The sequence below is a fragment of the Labeo rohita genome, chromosome 9, assembly GCF_022985175.1.
Source record: "Labeo rohita strain BAU-BD-2019 chromosome 9, IGBB_LRoh.1.0, whole genome shotgun sequence".
NCBI lineage: Eukaryota > Metazoa > Chordata > Actinopteri > Cypriniformes > Cyprinidae > Labeo > Labeo rohita.
In genome coordinates this window covers 18,706,912-18,728,103 of record NC_066877.1, presented here as the reverse complement: position 1 = coordinate 18,728,103, position 21,192 = coordinate 18,706,912, and the positions used below count along the sequence as shown (strand labels likewise).

General features: G+C 36.9%; 1 protein-coding gene across 11 annotated transcripts in view; it reads left to right on the top strand.

The window, feature by feature from the left end:
• stxbp5l (syntaxin binding protein 5L) overlaps window positions 1-21,192 on the top strand; it is a 153,908-nt gene that overhangs the window by 53,500 nt on the left and 79,216 nt on the right. For all 11 annotated transcript variants that reach the window (XM_051119695.1, XM_051119693.1, XM_051119691.1 and 8 more), the window contains exons 3-4: window positions 12,913-12,994; window positions 16,584-16,684. In XM_051119695.1, coding sequence (XP_050975652.1) covers window positions 12,913-12,994; window positions 16,584-16,684 — 183 coding nt within the window. The remainder of the gene's footprint in view (window positions 1-12,912; window positions 12,995-16,583; window positions 16,685-21,192) is intronic.

The window sequence follows — 21,192 nt, the reverse complement described above, 5'->3', positions numbered from 1 at the left end:
TATTGATCGCTCTTGGACACCCCTGACCCCTCCCCCTCATTACCTCCATCTCTCTTCATCTTGTGACTTTCATTGGCTCGTCCCCTTTAAGCGCAATCATCTTGCCTTTATTTGATCTTATCCTCATTAAATGGAGCGTAGTGAACAAACACTGCTATTTACCGCACCGTCAGGCACCGGTTCCCCAAAAACAGGTAGTAGAGAGGGAAGGAGTGAGAGACAGAGGGGTTTTTTATCTCTACTGTAATCATGGTGATCGATTTGGTCTTTAATTTGTCACCCCAATGCAGCTGCCTGACTTGTCCGTTGTCACGGGAACAAGCCATTCTGCCCCTGAGGGTAATTAAGACGGTACAGGACGAAACATGCCGGAAAACAGAAGATGGTCAAAACAAGAAAAGTATTATGGGAAAATAGAACAAGATGACCTGAAACACAGAACTGATGTACACGGCAGAACAAATTCAAGACCTAAAAAAAAAAAAATTGCTGAAGGAAATCACACAAGTGTGAGTGTTTTCCAAAATTATAATGATAATCAGACTTTTTTGATTTTCTAAACAAAATAATAATGATGCTGGTGCAAAACTTGACTTTTTAAGTCTCTAGGTTGTTGCTATGTGCTCACTGCAGTAATTTATTTCCTTTATTAAAATATTACCATTTCTAGAGACTACACCTTATGTCTTTGTTTCCCAAAAATAAACATTTTATTTGTTCACTGATTAATGTGTAAATTTTGAATTTTACATTTTTTGAAAGAAACTAGTAATACATTCAGTACTAAAAATAGAAAATTTATCTTTTAAAAAAATCACACCCACTATAGTCTCTGTATGTATTTTTATTAATAAATTAAAATTTATATACACTACCTTTTAAGTGTTTTTTTTAAATGTTTTTGAACAAATTATCTTTTTTTTTTTACCAAAGCTGTATTTATTTGATCAAAAATGCAGTTAAAAGTTTATATTATAGAAAAACTTACAGTTTAAGACAACTGTTTTTTATTTAATTATTATTATTAATTACTATTTTTTAATTCATTTAAATCTGTGATTGTCAAAGCGGGAATTTTTAGTCACATGAGCTTTCAGAAATCATTCTGATTTCATTCTTATCATGAAAAGTCCAAAAGTGTAGCATTTATTTAAATTTTGTTTTATTTATTTATTTGGTAACAAAGTTGGTAACACTTTACAATAAGGTTCATTAGTTAACATTTACATCATTTAGTTCATTTAGTTAACTACTTTAGTTAACATAAACTTAGAATGAACAATACATTTATTAACATTATTTCATTTATTAATGTTAATTTGAACACAAGGCATTATTAAAATCAAAAGTTGTGCTTGTTAAGATTAGTTAATGCACTGTGAATTCACGTTTTCATTAACATTAACAAAGATACATTAAAAAGTAAATATTGTATTAAATGTATTGTTCATTGTTTGTTTTTTTTTAACATTAAACAACATTAACTAATGGAACATTATTGTAAAGTGTTACCAAAGTTTGTTTTGTCACTTTTGATAATCCTTTCTGAATATATTCAGTATTTTTACCAGGCAAAAAGTCTGATTGCTTAGAAAAAGTATTTACAAACCTGTTGCAAAACAAATCAAAGCTGCATGTTTTGAGGTGTCATTGATGTCTATAGCACAGGATGAGTTACAATAAGCATGTTAAAATTATAGCAACAATAACAGTGATATTTGCTATAGCAGCACCCCTAGTAGAAGTCACAGAGAATAATAGAACAAGCCTCAGACACACTGCATAATCTGCACAGACCTGCTATATCTGCCAATCACATGCATTAGAGAATGCTAAAAAAAAAAATCTAACAATAGAGAAGAGCATGCCTATCTCAGATAACTGGCAGTCATCATGGGCTGCCGTATGCAAATTGCCTCTCGCCCTTTATTCTAATTGTCAGCCGTTCGGTGTGAAAGGGACCATAAAATGTCACCCTGCAAAAACGCAATAGCAGACCAATCGAATGTGTCGCCCCGGGTCAGCAGTCCTGTCTGGGCAAGAAAGAGCTTTTTTCTCCACTGATACTGGAACAGCTGGAGGATCTTCTATCAATTACCGCTGCTGGCTTCTTCCGTTCTGTAACGAACACCTGTGTCCTCCTATTGTCTTTATTATTAAAGACCTACATAAGCTGTGCACCGTCAGGGTCACATGTCTCCAATCGCACTCTTTTCGCTGCGTCCTCGCGTTCTCGCCGTCTGGCAGATGTGTGAGGCGCAGCCAGAAGGGCTTCAGCTCAGGATGAGGTCATTTGTCAGAGCAGGTTTGGTTGCGGGCGTTAACACCTGGATCCTCTGGCTCGGCAGAATGTGCGCAGCCTAATGAGGGATCATAATTAAAAGCGATAGCCAGGACGCCGCTGGGCCGGCTCAATGCTGCCAACTTGAATCGGCAGAATTGCGCAGGAAATGACACAGTCCAGAAAAATCATGTTACCTGCTGACATTTCGCAAGCCGAATGCCTCAACTCTCTGAGATCATCATAGTCCCCCATGTCTCGTTCGCTGAACGTTATTTAAAAAGAGCTTTAGCTTAGGATCTGGCGTGAGGAACATGCCCAGGGTGCCAACATCCTCATCTGCACAATTATTCTTACCCGGAGAATTACAATGAAAGGCTTACGTTAAAAGTGAAAAACATTCAAAGAATCAGGCTGACAGCTTCCCACACACCCTCATTTCCACTCTGCCCTTGAGCCTGTGAGTCTGGATACCAAACTGAATGTCCTTGAGTTAAAAACATCACCCCTCGCTGAATAATTCACAGCGTTGTGAGGAGAAGATAGGAGAAAGATTGCTTATTCACAATCAATTAATCAGAGTGGATTTACTGGAGGTCGGCTAGCAGCATCTGCATGAGTATTAATGTTTTACACACGAGGTCGATAAACTCTAATATGCTGATGTTAGACCGGTTCACATACAGTATGTACAAAACTTGAATGTTTATGGCTGTAGCTCTTTTTTTACATTGTGGTACTGTCGTGAACATGCGTCAAACTCATTTTTGTTTTCTTTGCACACAAAACATATTCTCATAGCTTCATAACTTTAATTCCACCAGCGGCTTTGATCCCAGACCATGACTTCAGCCTCATCCCATGGAATGTCAACGGCTCACAGATCTTCCATAAAAGTTTTTTGACAGGTGATTTTAGGGTGTCCATGTTTTCATTTGCCTTGTGTAGGCTGCCAGGATATTGCCATCTTGAGTATCCGATGGTCAGGAAGGCGTAAGATGTGCATGGCAAAACGAAAACGGCGTTCTGTAATTGTTGCAGAGAAGGGCTGTGTGTAGGTGCGACGGTATACTTCCATCTTTGTGACATGGTCCCGGAAAGTGATCTTAAGGATGCATCACAAACAATGGAGGTGGAAAACGTCCAACTTTCGAGCAATGGTTTTAGTCATCTTCCAGGTCTTGCACACGTAGGTCGCCGTTGGCATATCGATCGTAGCCAGGAGTTGCAGTTTAATCTGCAGAGAGAGGGAAGGCGAGTTCCAGATTTTGCTAAAACACGGCAAATGCTTTGCCGATGATCTCCATTTGAGGAGATGACAATGCCAAGATAAGTGAAGTTTGCAACCTCCACTTTTTTTCCGCTGATTGTAATTGGTTCTTTTGAGTTTACATAACCGATGCAAATGAAGTTTGGTCTTCTGTCCATTAATTTGGAATCCAGCGCTGGCCGCTTGATTTTCTAAAGCCATGGTGAGGTCTCGTAGGGCTGTTTAAGTCGGGCCAAGAATGATAATATCATTGGCAAAGTCAAGATCAGGTATGCCGATGTGTAGGTGTAGGTGGTCGATGGAGTGTCGGCGACAAAGTTGATGACAAGGAGGAATAACATCAGTGAAAGCATACACCCTTGTCGTACACCAGTTATACCCGCTGAAAACAGCTTGCTCCACAATTTAGCATGGCTACAGTAAAATCAGCGTTTTTAATTAGCAACATTGGAAAGAGATGTTTGCAGAAGAGAAAGAAAACAAATGAAATTCTTTTTTTCCATTGATTGTATTTGGTACTCTCAAGTTTCATAACCGATGCACAAAACTTTTGTCTTCAGTTTATTAATTCGGAGTCCAGCACTGGCTGTTTGATTTTCTAGGGCCATAGTGAGGTTTCGTAGGGCTGTTTGAGTCAGGCCGAGAATGACAATATCGTCGGCAAAGTCGAGATCGGCAAGAAAGAGATTACTAACTGTCCAAGGTATGCCAATGTGTGGGTGGTCTAACTGTAATTTAAATAGAAAAACTTTTTATTTTCTGAACTTTTACCTCATCATGCTGAGTTTATTTGTGTTGCACATTTTAATTTCTACTGGAGAGGCTGCGTGAGCCTCGCCTCAGCAGCGCGTCCTTATACCGTCAGTGCATGCATTATATACAGTAGCTATATCTACTATTCACCACTTACTCTAAATCAGTGGTGTAGTGGTGCCTGGAGAAGTGGGTATACACCCCACTGGGTGTTCTTAGGGAATATTTGCATTTATTTACATGCAATTGAATTAGCTATTCATGTGGTGGACTGTCGAAAGAAAACAAATGAAGTGCTTTTTTTCTGTTGATTGTAATTGGAGCTCTCAAGTTTACATAACCAGTGTGAATGATTTTGGTCTTCTGTCCATTAATTCGGAGTCCAGCGCTGGCCGCTTGGTTTTCTTGATTTTTTGACGATATTGTCGGCAAAGTCGAGATCGGCAAGGAAGAGACTACCAACTGTCCAAGGTATGCAGACGTGTAAGTGGTCGATGGAGTGGCGGGTGACGAAGTTGATGACAAGGAGGAATAACTTTGAAAGCACACACCCACACACCAGTTTTAATCGCGAAGAAATCAGTTATTCCTTCTTCCATTTGTACACAGCATCGAGAGCCTTGATAAAGGTTGCAAAAGATGTCTACAAATTGAGATGGAATTTCGTAAGCCCGGTTTATCTTCCATAGCGTTTCTCGGTTCTCTGAGTCACTGAGTCAGTAAAGCTCAGTGAGATCCGTTGTTGGTATTCCTGCAATTGTTCAATCACTTGTCGCAGAACAAAAATCTGCTCAGTGCAGGATCTGCCCCTTCGGAAGCCCACTTGTTGATCTCCAAGGCGGGCATTGACTGCTCATCAGAGGCGGTTTAGAAAGACAAAAGAAAATACCTTTCAAGGTGATGTCACACTGATGTCACATGGTCTATTTTATTAATGTTCTTACTACCTTTCTGATCCTTGAACATGGTAGTTACGTTGCTTTCTATGCAGGGTCAGAAAACTCTCGGATTTCATCTTAATTTGTGTTCCGAAGATGAACAAAGGTCTTGCAGGTTTGGCATGACATGAGAGTGAGTGATTAATGACAGAATTTTCATTTTTGGGTGAACTACACCTTTAATTGAATCACAAGGAACAACTTTCTTGATTCTTACAGCACTTAAAGTTGAAAGGAGATGCCTAACTCACTGTTCTGTGCACTTTTTCCACTTGTTTGAATTTAATGGCTCCTGCAGGTCATGTGGTCTTATGGGATAGTTTTGACTGCTTGGTCATTTTAAAATCTCAGCAAATGCTGTGTCATCCGGGCATTGTTTGGAGACTGTATCATACATATCGAGTATGAAAGCACCGAGGCTTGTACATATAGATTTACTTTAAAAAAAATAGAATTCCTGTCACCAATACTCAAAACAAAATAATAAACACTTAAATTGATTTATCTTTGAGTGCGGTTGTCAGTTTGGCCACAGTGAGTCATTTTCCAGTGGATCCATTTTATTTGTGTGATATAGATCAGACCTCAAATCACCTGAGGAAAACAATAGTAATTGTTTTTTATATTTCCCATTTTGCTATTTTATAGATGGAACAATGAGACAAGAAACAATATGGAAGGAGATAGGAAATGAGACTGATAGAAGGAAACAGAATGCTTTTGTGCATTCAGATACAAGCACACAAACACTCCTGTAACACAAACAAAAGAGCAAAGCGATAGCAACTCCAAAGCCGTGGGTTTGTTTCCCAAGGAAGCCATGAAATAATCAAATGTATACCCTGAATGCCATGTTAGTCACTTTGGATAAAAGCATTTGCCAAAAGCATAAATGTAAGTGGTTAACATATTCATATGCCATGGTATTTACTAAGGTCATTCTTTGAATACTACAGTATTCCCATGGTAGAACACAAAAAATATGGTGATTTGTTTGTTTAATTAAAGACACAAGATGCACATACACAGCTAAATGAGAGAAGCCAGCAAGGTAAACATTTTTGGTGTGTTAATTTACAATAATCATCTTCCCCATGATGACTATATCAGTGTGGAGCTGAGATATCACTTCAACACCTACACACATACACACACACACACACCCTATGGCTTTTCTCTTCTGCATGTCTAATTGATTTCAAAAGGTAACAGGGGTCGTATCTGTTTACATAACAGAAGAAAAAAGAAAACTGTGTATACTTACTATTTGTAGAACTCAAGCTTTTTCACATATATGAAAATGATTTTTGACAGGCTAATCCTGACCCTTCACATTATCCTACGTCAATCCCACCAATGTCACAACTAATAAAATAATCCAAAGGAAAGTTTTGTGACTCAGAGATTGGTCTTTCATTGCGCCAGAGCTCTTAGTTAAAGGTCCACTGAAGTGCCTTGAAACATGCAGTGTTATTCTTTGTGGTGACGTAATTTCAATTGAAACAGGAAGACAGGGTGAGACATATTGAGCAGCTCTGTCCCCTTTTATAAACAGCCAATAGCGTTTCAATTATATCTGCTCCTGTAGCAAATCAGTGTTTTTTGTAAGAAAATTATCCATATTTATAACGTGAGACTTTACTCTAGCTTGCGCTAACAGTTGTACACGGAAGTTGCTGCTTTGGTAAGGGGCGTGGCAGTACTGTTGGACAGCTAACCAATCACAACACATTTCGTTTTTTTTGGAAGGCGGGCCTTCATTAAACCCGGAACTAATCAAGCCATTCGTGCCAGGCTGGGGAGAAAGGTATTGTAATAATGTAAATTATGTGAAAAATAATGCATTTTTTGAACCACCAAGCATGAGAGCATGTTCTAGTACAAACCCAAAACAAAATCAAGACTTGTAAAAGAGCATAATAGGACCCCTTTAATGTTCATTAATGTATATTTCTACTAACATTCTCTAGAAAAGATAAAATAGCCAAGGTCAAGATCAAGATAAGACAAATGTTGACATGAAATGGAGTTTTGGGCTGTAAAATGAACATTATTAGCATATCTTAGATAATTCAGTCTTTTAATGTTTGAGTTCATATTGAGGTTTCTGACTTTTATCATGGCAAATCCGAACACAGGCTGAGATTGAGATGTCTTTTGAAATCTGACACACGTTAGATTTCTGAAGCTTTTTCTCCAGAGAAATATTAAGGTTTGCTCTGTTTTATAAATGAGACATTTTACGGTATATTTGATATTTCCTAAAGCAGTGATGAAGTGAACGTGATAATGAATTCTCAGATTTAGCAGACTTTTTCTGTCACCAGACACACAATCAGACTCATAGTGACTATCATACAATCGCTCTCTCACAGACTCACAGACATTCACACATTTGACTGGGGGATACCCACTGAAAACAGCTTGCTCCATAATTTAGCATGGCTACAGTAAAGCCAATGTTTTTAATTAGCAACACTGGAAGGAGATGTTTGCAGAAGAGAAAGAAAACAAATGAAATGCTCTTTGCTTCTCTCTAGCGATGTGTTTTTCCTCCTGTATGGTTTCATGAGAGAATAGTTTAGACAGATTCTCTCCCTCTCTGCAAAGCCATTTTGCATGCAATTATTCAGTCAATAATTCTACCCCTTTTGACTGATTCATTTCTCTTGCTGTGAATGCTCAGTAAATTGTCATATTGTTCATAAACATAATTTTCTCTTTATATCAGCGGAGGAAGTCTGTAGCTCTGTAGGAAATCTAACAATGCGTTTTTATCACTGTGATTGGGTCCTCAGTACAGTTGTGTGATGATTGCGATGAGAATCTTCTCTATGAAAAATATAAATCATATTGTATATAGAGGGAAATATAATTTTATAAAAATTATGAAATGTACACACAACAAAAAAATCATAGCTAGTTTATCAGAGTCAGAATATTGACCACAAAGCTAAAAAACATGAAATGAGATCTTTAATGAAGCAAAAACTGAGATTTTTTTAATGTGTGTCGGTGAAGCTGAAAACAGAAATGTGACCCTGGACCACAAAACCAGTCATTAGGGTCAGTTTTTCTAAATTAAGATTTATAAATCATCTGAAAGCTGAATAAGCATTCCACTGATGTATGGTTTGTTAGGATAGGACAATATTTGGCTGAGATACAACTACTTGAAAATCTAGAATCTGAGGATGCAAAAAAAAAAAAAAAAAAAAAAAAAAAAACGCATTTAAAGTTGTCCAGATGAAGTTCTTAGCAATGCATATTACTAATCAAAAAGTAAGTTTTGATATATTTATAGTAGGAATATACAAAATATCTTCATGGAACATGATCTTTATTTAATGTTCTAATGATTTTGGGCATTAAAGAAAATGTTATCATTTTGAACCATACAAGTATACCCGTGCAACTTATGTTTTGTGGTCCAGGGTTACAAATATCAGAAATTTATGTTGAAAAATGAAGGGAAAATCTACAGTTGAGAGTGTATAAACTGCGTAAATCCAGCATGAGTCATGAAACGTCACCTTACATGTGTGCGTGTTTGTTGCTTTATGACATGGACACCATTAGATTTCAACTCATCCGTTCAATCTTTCTCTCCTACTCAATCTGAGTCACCGCTTCAAACCTACTGAAGGCTCTCTCTCTTTCTCTGACTCATCTCTCTCTTTCACCTCATGCCGCATTGATACACTAGGTTTCACCTCTGCTCCTCCATCCTGTCTTTTAAGGGTCTGAGTCACCGGTCTTTCTTTTCAACATCTCCTAACTCTTTTCCCTTTTCCTCCATCGATCATGTATCTTTCTTTTCAGCCTTGTATCACAATGGAAACATCAATCTAACGACCTGTTCATCACCAAAACTTCTCTCAGTGGTCGTTTTGAACCTCATAAAGCCTTGGTTGTAGCTATAAAGGGATAGATCCTCCAAAAAGTAAAGTTCTGTCATCATTTATCCTCACATGTTTCCAAACCTGTATGATTTTCTTTTTTCTTTAGTACACAAAAAAAGTTTATAAGTATATATAGCAGTATATTTTTGTGTTTTCTATACAATAAATTCACACAGTGCATTAAGAGCCAGGGGGTGAAAACTTTTTGAATTTGAAGATCAGGGTAAATGTAACTTATTTTACCTTCTGGGAAACAAGAAAGTATCTTCTGTAGCTTCTGAAGGGCAGTACTAAATGAAAAAGATATTTAGGCAAAATAAGAAAAATGTAATGATCATTCTGATCAAAAGTTTACACCCCTGGCTCTTAATGCATTAGTTGCATATGAGTCCCTCGGTTGTCCTCAGTGTTAAAAGATGGATCTCAAAATCACAGTCATTATTGGAAAGGGTTCAAATACACGAAGATGCTGAAGAATTAGTGGGACGTAAAGGGTTTTTCTGAAGAACAGCGGGCAGTTCAGGACAAACAAGGGACTCATGAACAACTATCACTAAACAAAAAAACACAGCTGTGGATCATTCAGGTAACAACTCAGTATTAAGAATCAAGTGTATGTAAACTTTTGAACGGGGTAATTTTATAAATTCAGCTATTATTTTCTCTTGTGGTCTATATGAAAGCGTCTTTTATGTGAAATATCTTATTCAGGTCAGTACTATAACATGCATTTTGTATGATCCCTCTTATTTTGGTAAAATAATTAACATTTTCCAGATTCTGCAAGGTGTATGTAAACTTTTGACTTCAACTGTAGATTTATGCGTGCATCAAATATAATACAGTAGGGTTAAAGGCTAAACATACATTTTAAAATAAATACATTAGAAGTAGGTAAGCTACCAGTAAGTAAGCTGATAAAAAATTGATGGAAGTCATAAATAAAAACTAACAGACAGATACATTAATGTTAATACATTGCATTTAATGCAAGGTTTTCATTAAAAATACAACCAAATATTAAAAAATCTAAATCTGTCAAATACATAAATATAACCAAGGCTTCAAAAACAAGGTTAAAAATACTTGGAGCACAGGAAAAAACTCTAAAGTGGTCTTTTACAGAGGCTGTGTAGCTGTGTTGAGCCTGTGGTTTATCCGTGAATGGATGTTCATCTTATTAGCAAGCCATTTGTGCAGTTGATATATAAAGCACATGGTTTAATCTAGAGAAGCTCTTGCATTAGTCTGTGTGTGTTCAGAGGTGATTTTCATCCCAGGCACTACTGAACATCTTGATTCCTAAACATGTGGGTTGAACGCCCATTTTTGTCAACACAATTTAACTAAGCGCAATTAAGAGCCAATCAAGCATGCAGAGCAATTATACCTATGACCGATCCCCCTCAAAACACATACACTCACTTGCACACACACTTGCCTTTCCTGAGCGTCCATCACCAATAACCACGGTTGATTGTAAAATCACTTTTATTATTGACTGTAGGGGTTTATTCTAGAACGTTCTGTCTTTTTCCATCAGTGTGCAGTTTGAACTTTTGATTGTGTGATTGTGTGATTGGTTGAGCAGCAGCCGGGACTGACGGGCAAATAAAAGTGGAGGGTTGACTGTTTGATTGCTCTGTTGTGTTTAATGGACTTGGGATCTTGTTGTTTAAAGCTGCATAAAATGACCCTGCTACCTGACATATTTCACTGAAATATATTAGATAGTCTTGAGAAATCACATCTGTTTCTGTGACAGCCTTAAAAAAATATATATAAAAAATGAGCAAATCTGAGCCCACGCATGATACCTAAAAAAACCTAGAGGCACCTCGCTAACTGTCAATCATTTTGCATGTTCGGATTCATTGACATGTCTCCGGACAGTGGTGTTTTAGAGCGAGTTTGTACAGTTGAAAAGAAGTTAGTGTTGTAAAATTTGTATACGCCATTACTTGTATACATTTATATTTACAGTATGCATTTGGCAGGCATTTATTTTAAAATAATTTCATGTAAAGCCATGTCAACTGTTTAATGGATGCAAGACTGCAAGCTTGTTTGTTTTCACTTAGACTATAGCTGTGTGTTTATGTTTGTGGTTTATGCCTAATTTGTTCAAAAGTTTTGTTCAAAAGTTTAAGGTCAATTTAAGGACGATTTTTCCAATTTTATCAATTCGAAATTTGAATTTAATGTTTTGCCATGATTTTATTTTTTAGAAAACGAGGAATCGCGATTTTGAATAGAAATATTACCAAACGTTAGAATTAGAGAGTTTGACAATATGACAATGATAACAGTAAAGACAAAAGAACAATCCAATCACGTTGCAAGAGACACGAGTGCAACAGTCAAACGCATCCATGTTTACATAGAAAAATACTATGGAAAAGCAGCGCAATTAGATAAATAAGTCTGTGAAGAACTACTACTGTATGTCTGAAATTTCGTCTTTGCATCATGATGACAGACTGAAAGCATTTAACAGTCTACTGGTGTTATACCTTGAATTTTAATTACCTTGACTTTGGAGATTTTTTTTTAAAGCATTTTCCTTGTATTATTTCTTAACATCAAATATGTGTAATACAAGTTTGTACAAGATATAGTTGTAGTTCATGCATCTTTTCTGCAAATATATTTAATACGTGATTTGTGTAATATTTGACAACTTCATGTGTGGTGCACTTGACATAGACTTTTCTTTAACTAGAGGGTTAATAAAGAAAAAGTTACTTGAATCATGCTGTAGTTACATTTTCAAGTTGATTAGTTAAAAATCATAAAAAATCAAGAGTAGTTCAGACATTCTGAGAAAATCTTTTTTTTTTTTTTTTTTTTTTTGCCATATCGCCCAGCCCTAGGTCGGTAAGATTTTTTACACATTTTTTTTGAAAGACGTCTCTTATGTTCACCAAGCCTGAATTTATTTGACCAAAAATGGAGTAAAATGTAATTTTGTAAAATATTGTTTACCTTTTAAATAATATCTATGTAAATATATTTTAACATTTAATTCATTTGTGTGATGGCAAACCTGAATTTTCAGCCGCCATTACTCCAGTCTTCAGTGTCACATGGTCCATCAGAAATCTTTTTTAATATTCTGATTCGGTGTTTAGGAAGCATTCCTTATTATTTTTAATGCTGAAAACAGTTTTTTTATTGTGGAAACTGTCATACATTTTTATTTCAGAATTCTTTGATGAATATAAAGTATATACACTATATAAGTAGATACTGATATAAACCACTTTCGTACGTGGTCCGAACAATGCTGGATGAGTTTGACCTTGTTTCTGACATGAAAGCATTTTCCTCCTTTGTTAATACCTGTATTTTACTGTCTTTTGAAGTGGTCGGACACAGCTGTGTGTACAGACGTTTAGATAAGAGGAGAGACAAATGATGGCACCATGCTCTTCCTTTTCCCACTGTCTTGTGATTGATCATTATGTGTGTGTGTGAGTGTGTGGACAGTTGAGATAAATCATTAAGCACATTCCTACAGGAAGATCTGTTAGCCTGTGGCACAGATTTGCTCTCTTTTCTTTTACACATACACCAAACTAGAGTTTTTTAGAACTTTCAAAGTTCATGAATAGTCTTTCAGACAGTTTTTACTTGGGTCGCTATGCTATCTATCTGTTTAATCCAGCTTTTAATGCGATATGGGAAATGTTGAAAGTTCAGCCTTGAAGCATTAAAGGTTCATTGTAAATGCCTGTCCTCTTTTCCTTAACTCTTTGATGTCATCAGTCTGGGACGGCCAGGAGTGGACTGTCATTGCCAGCATGAGAGTGGGGCGGCAGTTCTCCAACTGCAGTTTCTCATCAACGAGGTACCAAACACCCACACTTGCAGGCACACATAAATTACAACACATTTTCATGTACGCAGCATATGTGGAAGCACGTAGGAGGGCAGAGTGCATATGTGTGTGTTTTAATCTGTATTTTAGGATAGACCGCGTGTGTGTGTGTGTTTAAATGCATGCTCAGCTCTACAAAGGAATACGTTTAGGTCAAGAGCCGCCTTCCCTCTCAGCCCTGTGGTGTTAATGCAGTCAGTCATTACTTCCCATCAGACGTGTCAAGTGGTGAATGTTTCTCAGCCTCTCTGTCTCGCTCTTATGCACACGCGCCGCATCATCTCATGAATAACGAGAAGTTAGTGTGCTCACAAAAGAAGGAAAGTGGGAGAGTTGCCATGGTGGCCATTTTGGATTACAGCAATTTAGGTACGCTCTCCACTATCTCCATTTATTTCTGTGTTCTTTCTATCAGCCCATATAAACACATCTGAAGTCAATAGAAAATGGCATTTGCAAGCCATTTTACTTTGGTAATGGGATGTTTTTCAGAGTGAAGCAGAATATCCAACGTGCAAACATTTAGGGCAGGTTTTTCATCCGTCGGGAATTCGTCGGTTGATGAAAAGTGGAGCCAGACCTGAATCTGAGTTGTGGAGATGATGAAATCTTTGCCTCAGGAATCAGGCCAGATTTATTTGAGCTTCTTACCTGCTGAGAACTTGAGATGGTGGTGAGGATGTGCAGGTTAAAGGTCAAGTTCACCCTACAGCATCCCAAAGTGTTCCTTTCCCTATTTTTAAATGTTTTGTTACTTGCTTTAAATAATTGTGTACTGTTAACTAGTGATTAGACTAGTTAGAACCTAAAATAGTAACCTAAAATGATCCATAAATAGCAATTTGGCTTTTGCTTAAAGGTATAGTTCACCCAAAAATGAAAATTCTGTGATTAATTACTCACCCTCATGTTGTTTCAAACCGTAAGACCTCTTCAGAACATAATCTTCATCTTCAGAACATAAATGAAGATATTTTTGATGAAATCTGAGAGTTTTCTGCATAGACAGCAACACAGCTGACATGTTAAAGGCCCAGAAAAGTAGTAAGGACATCATTAAAATAGTCCATGTGATATGAGTGGTTCAAAATCTACGAGAATACTTTTTGTGCACAAAGAAAAAAAAAAACTTCTCTTCCAGGTTAGTCTTCAACATGCGTTCACGATGTACTATTGTGAATGTGTGTCAAAGACTGAAACACAGGTAAAATTAACAAACAATTTCATAAAGTTAAATTTGAACCACTGATGTCACACTTTTTTTTTAGCAATGTTCTTACTACCTTTCTGGGCCTTGTACAAAGTAGTTACATTGCTGTCTATGCAGGGTCAGAAAGCTCTCGGATTTTATCAGAAATATCATAATTTGTGTTCCGAAGATGAACTTGTGTTCCATTTTTGGCTGAACTATCCCTTTAACATTAATTTGCCTAAGTGATGATTCAGCTGAAAAGGAAAGCTGTTTCAGATGAAGAGAAAATTACTGCATTTTGATTAAAAACGACAAAGACAAACATTCGTTTTTTCTTCAGAATACCATGCTCTGATGAATTGTTCACAATAAGCCGCAGATGTTATACCAGACCCTGAAAATCAGCTCATTTAGTGAGACATGAGACTGTAGGAATTGATTGGACAAATATTGTACGCACACACTGTTGACATTTTATCCTGAGGTGCATTATTCAGATATTACACTTCAGGGGTTCAGTTTTCATTCATATTGATTTTATTAACAACACTGAATTATTGCTGTAAATAACATTCTTCATCACAAGGGATTGTGCCTCACTAACCAGATGGTTACATTCATACAGTACAATATATCTCCCACCAGTCCCACACCCGTCATTGTGGATTGCAACACTAATTTCATTAGTGTTCTACTGTAATTTCATTTTCACAACCTTCCTCAATCTTAAAGTAAACATAAAATCAAAATAACCCTATTTACTTTTTTTTAATTTATTTATTTTTTAAATGCACATCCCAGGTCTAACTGGGAATGTGATCCATCATTACATGTTCATTCAAAGAAAAAATGTGTTTGTCTTGATATTTTAACTTCTTATGAAACAAATTTCCTTTCCTACTGACATCACTTAGGCCATGCAGGCTATTAGACAATAACCAATAGCCAAAATAACTGTTTTAGCAAACTCTGATCTGGGTTGTAGTAGTATTATTTATATACTATTATAATATTTATTAATACTGTGTAAGTTTTAGTCATTTTGTTATGTGCTTTAGTCATAAAAAAAAAAATTAGCTTTATTTTATTTAAATTAATTTGGTGTGCAACACTCACTTTTTGAAATCTAAACAAATCCCGAACTATTCAATTCAGTCAGACTTACTTTTAACTCCTTGTTGAATATCCCATTTCACTTGGAAAAACCATGTTACGAAGTTATAATGGGTCACGCATGGGAATTCACATTGACTTTGACACGGCACAACTAAAATTCCCTCTCAGCATCTGTTTTTCTCTGTGGTTGTCCTTTGGTGTGCTGGTGCAATCTGTGTTTACCTAAACAGCATCTCCATGGAAACACAGTTGTCAGTCATCTGACTGATGGATTTGGATCCAAAGCACTGAGAAGGAACAAAGATGGAGACAAAACCACAAAGTCATGAAGAAGATAAACTGTTTATAGACTTCCTGCTGCCCCATGATCACCCTCAAATTACGCAGTGATTTGACAAAACGAGTTCAGATTAATACTGGCATGTTCTCATCCACGACATGAACTGTCACTCATTTTTCTAGGTTTGTCCTGTATTATTTGCTTCCTGAACACTGCGGCCAGCATTTGAAAAGAAAATTAGATACGGGCTTCCAAAATTATATAGAGCTTCCAGATAAAATAGGTCAGAAAGACCTTTGTCATACTGCATGGTGGAAAAGAGATTTCTCACACTCACACTTCTGGACACTTTCATCACTTTTTTTTTTGCTCTCCCCTTCATTCTGTCCTCCATTAACCATGAACAGCATCCTGAGTCTTGTAATACATAGAGCACAACATTACTTGTGGCAATTCTCTCTCTTCAGACTGTTTCAGTCTCCATCCAAGGAGACTTTAATATCATGAAATATGCATGAAATGCATGAGAAAACAGCAAAGTTATACAGACTGAAACATATCGATGTGACGGAATAAATTAAGGTTGATCATTTCCTAGCAACTCTATGAGTAAATTCTTATTTCATTTGTGACCTGGAAGATACATTGTATACTGCATAATTTTTCCCATCATTCAAGTGGAAATGGAAACACATTTGAAACCTTACATACAAGCAATTCAATTCCAAGAGTGTTATTATGTACATAGTATATAAAATGCATGATTTTAGGTCACAAATAGAAAACAAACTTATATGTTTAATATAATGTGACTTCTGATACGCGCAGTGCTACTGGCGACTGAAATAAAAACACCAGTCTTAGTGTCACAAATTTATGCAACTTTCTTTGTTAGTAAATATTAATATTGGTGTGAATTTGCTATCTCATTGCATGGGTTGAGTGTTCTGGTTACACTTATGTGTCCATAGGGGGCGTTGGTCACAGCTTGTGCGGATGACACGCTGCACCTCTGGAACTTGCGACAGCGACGTCCGGCTATCCTACACTCTCTCAAATTCAACAGAGAACGGTGAGTAAAGCTTATATACAGTACACAACTGTGTACACTAGTTTTTAGGAATTCATAGGCATGTGCACAGACTCAGAGCACACTTAATCTATCAAGTCAAAAATGAACTTCCCAAGGATTTCATACAAAATAAAAACATATATATATATATATATATATATTTAATTTTACCTTGAAAGCGAGAAATGAATATATGATAAAGTAAACACAGATAGCTCAAGGATGCAGAGTCAAGCCAAACCTCAATATTTTAAAATGTTGCAGCTCCTGTCTTCTCTCTTCTGGTTTATTTCTGAGCAAGTAGTGAGGATTTTCTTCTCACAAAATGCAATGAGCATAGTACGGTATCCATCATAGAAAATATAGTATTAACCTTTACTATGCTTCCCTACATTAAGCACTAGCATTTTTTGTTATATAAGCGATGTCACACTTGTAGCAGTGTGTTATGGCTGTATATTGGCATGACTGTGATTTGGCTATTTATATGAGGCCTGGAATTTCTGGAATTTGCATCTGAAATAGAATTTAGATGTATTTACACAGTTTAATGTATCTCAGAGAGGACATGGATGCTTTTAAACTGCAGTTACAAATGCATAAATAGGCTTAATGTTTTGTTTTTAACATAAAGCGTTAAATACTGATATTTGAAATAATTTAAGACATGAAAAAAATAGTCGAAATGTGAAATTAAAACTGCCAGTAGGTGGCAGCAAGTTACTGATAATGAGTGAGTCATTGAGATTCAGCCGATTCATTCAAATGGCTGATTTATTCAGGAACAAGGCATTTGACTGTGTTAATGAGTTAATTGCTGAATCATTTTTATCAACTGAATCGTTCAAAAAGCTGATCCATCTACCATTTAAAAAGCCTGGAATTTTGAGTTTTAATTGACTAATAAATCAACATGCTTGCACTCTGTGTGTGATTTGGTGATATAACCTAACACATTAACACTGAACCCATATTATTGCAGAAGATATACTGTACAATGCACATCCCAGACTCGACTTAAGTGGAAAATGAATCACCCACGGTTGTGCGCACACTTGTTTGCACATGAGCAAAGGTGTTCTTATGAGTATAACTTGCAAGCACTTTTTTTGTATAAAATAAGTTTAATGTTTAAAATGTATCCGTATGTAGGTATTTATTGGAGCTGTTTGTACCAGCTTTAAAGGTACCAACCTGTTTTAGCTGGAAATATGTCAACACTGAAATAGAAAATTTAATTTATAAAACATTTAATGGGATCTTTAACCACTGACCATAACTCAGTATTTTAAGCCCTCATTTAATTTTCTTATGGCGACTCTTCCCCGGCTCCTCAAACTGTGCACTATTCACGCAATGGAAACTGACCCACTAGGTATGACTAATGCAGCTTTTGTTACTCTTTTTCCCTTGCTGAATGAGTCAGGGTCAGCTCTAATAAATGTCGCTCTCATTCAGAGCTGTGACAGTTGCGTTATGGGTAATGGCCTCCTGGAGTTGTATAGAAGTATAGAAACCTTTCAGGAAGTTTTAACAGCGATACTGATGTGTTCTGTACAAACAGCAAGACCTTGAGTGAGTTGAATAGAAAGTCATGAGCAGCCTTTCAGATTTTTTTGTTGATTTCTTCACGTCCTAATCACTCGACGTGTAAAAGGACCTTGTCCAAATGTGGCTTCTTAGCACTGTATTGATTGCTGTGAAACAGGAAAGAAAGAATAAAAGAGGAAAATGTTTTTTTTGTGATAACTGGGAGAAAGTTACCTGACTTACCCTTAAGAGAAATGTATTTGATAGCAGATCAATACTCAGGATGATTCTGTAGGATTCTAGCAGCATGATCACTTTTTAACAGTCACATTTTAGCATGAGTGGCACATTGCAATGAACGATGTAGGATTCGACAACAAACTTGCAGCTTGTGTGAGAGTGCAGGACGAAGCTGTTAAAAGGCACCTATTAGTCCCTTTCTACAATATGTAATATAAGTCTCAGGTGTCCCCAGAATGGGTCTTGACCCCACAGATCATTGTGCATCATTTTGAAAACGCCTATTTTGAGTGGAAGCAAAAACAGGCTGTTAACGTGCATGTCTCTTTAAATGCAAATGAGCTGCTGCTCCCAGCCCCCTTTTCCAGAATAGGGCTGTGCCTTTACAGCTCGTACCTCAGATACTCTAACAAAAAACATCTGTTTGGTTTTGATTATCAAGTCTATCGCATTGAAATCATGTGCTTTAAAGTCATATCAGATTAAACTTATAATAAAGGGTTTTCTAAGACCACACATCCAAAGCACATGCACAGAAAGCGGCTGTCACACGGCATGTGAGTACTAAACTAAGTTCTTCTTTATTAAACAGTGAAATACACACAAGTTTATGTCTAAAAACACATAAGTTATATAAACACAGTCAGTTATGTCTGTGATGTTAAACAGCTGGGAAAGAAATCGCAAAGACAATATGGCAGTGCCGTGGATGGAAATGTGCAGATTAACTGGCGGTAATATTACAATAAGATCCCTTTCCTACGTCACTAGGGGAGCAAAATCTGTACAGCTTTTTTTTCACATGCTTGCAGAGAAATGCTTACCAAAACAAAGTTACTGCCCTGTTGAAGAAAACAGCATATGCTGGTTAGGTAGGTTTTGAAGCATGGATGCTGGTTTGAGTCGGTTTAAGCTGGTCCTTAGCTGGTTTATGCTGGTCCTCTGCTGATTTAAGATGGTCGTTAGCTGGTCATGTGCTAGTCCTAAACTGGTCCCTCCTGCTCAGGACCAGCTTAAGACCAGCACATGACCAGCTAAGGACTAGCATAAACCAGCTATGGACCAGCGTAAAGGGATAGTTTACCCAAAAATGAAAATTTGATGTTTATCTGCTTACCCCCGGAGCATCCAGGATGTAGGTGGCTTTGTTTCGTTAGTAGAACACAAACAAAGATTTTTAACTCAAACTGTCTGTCAGTCATATAATGGCAGTCAATGGCATACACGGCTTTGAGATTCATGTGATGATACATTGAGGTGTTACGACACGAAACAATGGGTCTGTTTAAGAAACTGAACAGTATTTATATAATTTTTTTACCTCTGATCGACCGCAATGTCCAACCCTTCTGAGCGTGTTCACAACAGCGGGCGTGTGATGCGCAGAAGCGATCTGTCGAGCGTATATGTCACTCTTTGTTTACACAGTGGGATTGTGGGTACGATGGCTACTCAGATTGGTAATTACTTGTGCTTATCCTGATTGTTGCAACTGATTAAAAACTAAAAGATTACGTTTGCTTGCACAAACTCATCCGGGTGTGTTGACTTTTCAAAGACTATGCCAGAGCTCATTGACACATCAGGCGCCGACTGTTGTGAATGCACTCAATACACATGGACATTGAGGTGGATCAGAAGTAAAAAATTATATAAATACTGTTCAGTTTCATAAACAGACCAATTGTTTTGTGTCTTAAGACTTCAATGTGTCGTCACAAGCCCCAGGGTTTAATTTGGTTTGTCTGTGTATGTTTTTTTGACTCTCAAATCTGTGGATGCCATTGACTGCCATTATATGACTGACAGACTGCAACGGTTTGAGTTAAAAAATCTTTGTTTGTGTTCTGCTGAAGAAACAAAGACACCTACATCTTGGATGCCATGGGGTAAGCAGATAAACATCAAATTTTTAATTTTTAGGTGAACTATCCCTTTAAACTGGCTAAGGACCAAAATAAACCAGCTTAGGACCATCTTAAACCAGCTAAAACCAGCATGCATGTCATTTTTCACATATTCTAGGTTGGTAGATGCACCGGTGACCCGATTATAGCACGGAAATAGTCAGATTTTCATGGTATGTCCTCTTTAAAATTTCATATACAAAGAGGGTTTTATATTCAAGTCTTAAAGGAGAACTTCACTTCCAGAACAACAGTTTACAAATCATTTACTCACCCCTCGTGTCGTCCAAGATGTTCATGTCTTTCTGTCTTCAGTTGTGAAGAAATTATGTTTTTTGAGGAAAACATTTCATATAATGGACTTGATTGGTGCCCCAAATTTAAACTTCCAAAATCTAGTTTAAATGCAGCTTCAAAGGGCTCTAAACTATCCCAGCCAAGGCAGAAGGGTCTTATCTAGCAAAACGGGCGGTCATTTTTTTCAGAAAAAAAAAATTGGATACCTTTTCAGCACAATAGCTTGTGTAGCACTAGCTCTCTGGGATGCGCGTTCACGGCGCTATGTACTATTGAATCACATCAAAAGGTCACTCAGAACGTAGGCGGAAGTAGAGACCCATTGTTTACAAAGCGAACACGCAAAGACTTAAGCCACAGTCACACTAGTCTTTGAGCATGCAAAATTATAATATGACATCATGCTCTGCATTTTTTTTAAAAACTTAAATTCAACACGACTAATAATAATAATACATCTAAAATGTAAAATCATACAATCTACTACACTTTCCCGCAGCTCTGCAGTTTTAAATTTATGTTCTTTTCATTCAG